The 1,555-nt window shown below is 59.4% G+C and overlaps 1 protein-coding gene across 1 annotated transcript in view; it reads right to left on the reverse strand.

The window, feature by feature from the left end:
• RPH3A (rabphilin 3A) overlaps positions 1 to 1,555 on the reverse strand; it is a 24,736-nt gene that overhangs the window by 10,315 nt on the left and 12,866 nt on the right. The window contains exon 7 of the mRNA XM_009334447.1: positions 4 to 55. Within this exon, the coding sequence (XP_009332722.1) occupies positions 4 to 55 (52 nt within the window). The remainder of the gene's footprint in view (positions 1 to 3; positions 56 to 1,555) is intronic.

Below are 1,555 nucleotides of genomic sequence, written 5' to 3' on the forward strand. Positions count from 1 at the left end.
GGCTTGCGGCCAGGCGCCGCGTAGCTCCCCCGGGCAGCTGCCGTCACGTCACTGCCTGTGGGGAGAGCGATAAAGGCAGCAGTGAGGCCCACACCCCAACCACCCACCCATCCCCAAAGCCAGCCCTGAGAGCAGCCACTTGGGTGATGCCCAGCTTGGGCATTAGCAGGAGGAGGAGGATGGGTACGGCCGCTGCAGCGTCACCCCCAGAGTGTTAGGGACTGCCAGCCATCCGGCACCTGCAGGGCGGCAGGAGGGCTCTGCACCATCAAACCTGCACATGGTGGTCAGGAAAGCTGTGTCAAAGGACACAGCAAACCATGGGGACACCAGGAGACACGAGAGCCCCATGGGAAAACAAGGCCAGAGGCATCCGTCAGCCGGTCCTCAGCACCCGTCAAACCCCTAATGCCATTACAGCTCCACGGTCCCCGGGACAGGGGGATCATATTTTCTTCTTGCTGATCATCTTCCATTTATTAGTGAGACAATGGTGACAGCTGCCTTTGCCTCTCACTTCCATCCACCCAGCAGCAGCCATCCCAGTGGATAAATCCCAGCCGCATGCACCAGGGTGCCGAGACCGCTTTGCGGTGATAAATTGCAACCCATGGATGTGATAGAAAAGATCTCAGCCCTCACCTGGCTTGTGCCGGAGACGCCAGGTATAAATCTTTGCTGTGACAAGGATGTTTATCCTTGCTTGGGCTCTCAGGGTCACCGGGCACAAGGAGAAAGCGAACCGCAACAGATTGCAGGTGGGGGAGAAGAGGGGGGTAAAAATGCCACGATGCTGAAGAGAAGGGAGGAGGGGAAACGAGCATACACAACCAGGAGCCCCGTGGTGCAGAAATAGTGATGCAATAAATAATTTTCCAAGGCAGCTTTAGGAAAATCACGGGCACATCATGAGCATGCTGATCACCAGGAGGGAGCTGCGGAGCCTGACAAACCCTCCCCTACTCGCAGGCAAGACGGTGGCTTAATAAAAGCAGCCTGTTGTGGGGCTGGGAAGCTTAACGGCACCAGCTACCATCGTGATTAAATAGTCTTAATTAAGTGGTTTCCCCAACTGCTGTTGTGTGGGAAGATGAAGATCATCACTCGGCACAACCAGGCTGGGCACAGCCTTGCCAAGGCTCAGCCGGAGCCCCCCCGCCAGCACTGTGAGCCATAGCACGCGCTGCGGCTGAGCCCGGGTACCACCACACCCACGGGTACCCCAGCCTGGGTACCCCCACAAGGGTACCCCGACCTGGAGCTCGCTCCGACACCACCCCCCCAGACACGCAGGATGCATCCGCATTGCAAGCGGTGCTGCAGGGTGGAGGGAGCCCGGCTCAGCACAAGGCTGTGCCACCCACTCTGCCCACTGAGATGCTGCCTGCCTGCAGCCCTGCCCGCAGCCCAACACGGAGCGAAGCCCCAGGCAGCCACCACTGGGAAATCAAACACGGCCCCGGGAACCAGCCGCGAAAACCTCCTGCTCACCGACAGCCATCGGCCAGCTGAGTTATTGCTGCCACAACAGACCCTGGGCTAAAGGGAGGGGGGG

This window comes from Pygoscelis adeliae, unplaced genomic scaffold, assembly GCF_000699105.1.
Source record: "Pygoscelis adeliae isolate BGI_AS28 unplaced genomic scaffold, ASM69910v1 Scaffold262, whole genome shotgun sequence".
Classification (NCBI taxonomy): Eukaryota; Metazoa; Chordata; class Aves; order Sphenisciformes; family Spheniscidae; genus Pygoscelis; species Pygoscelis adeliae.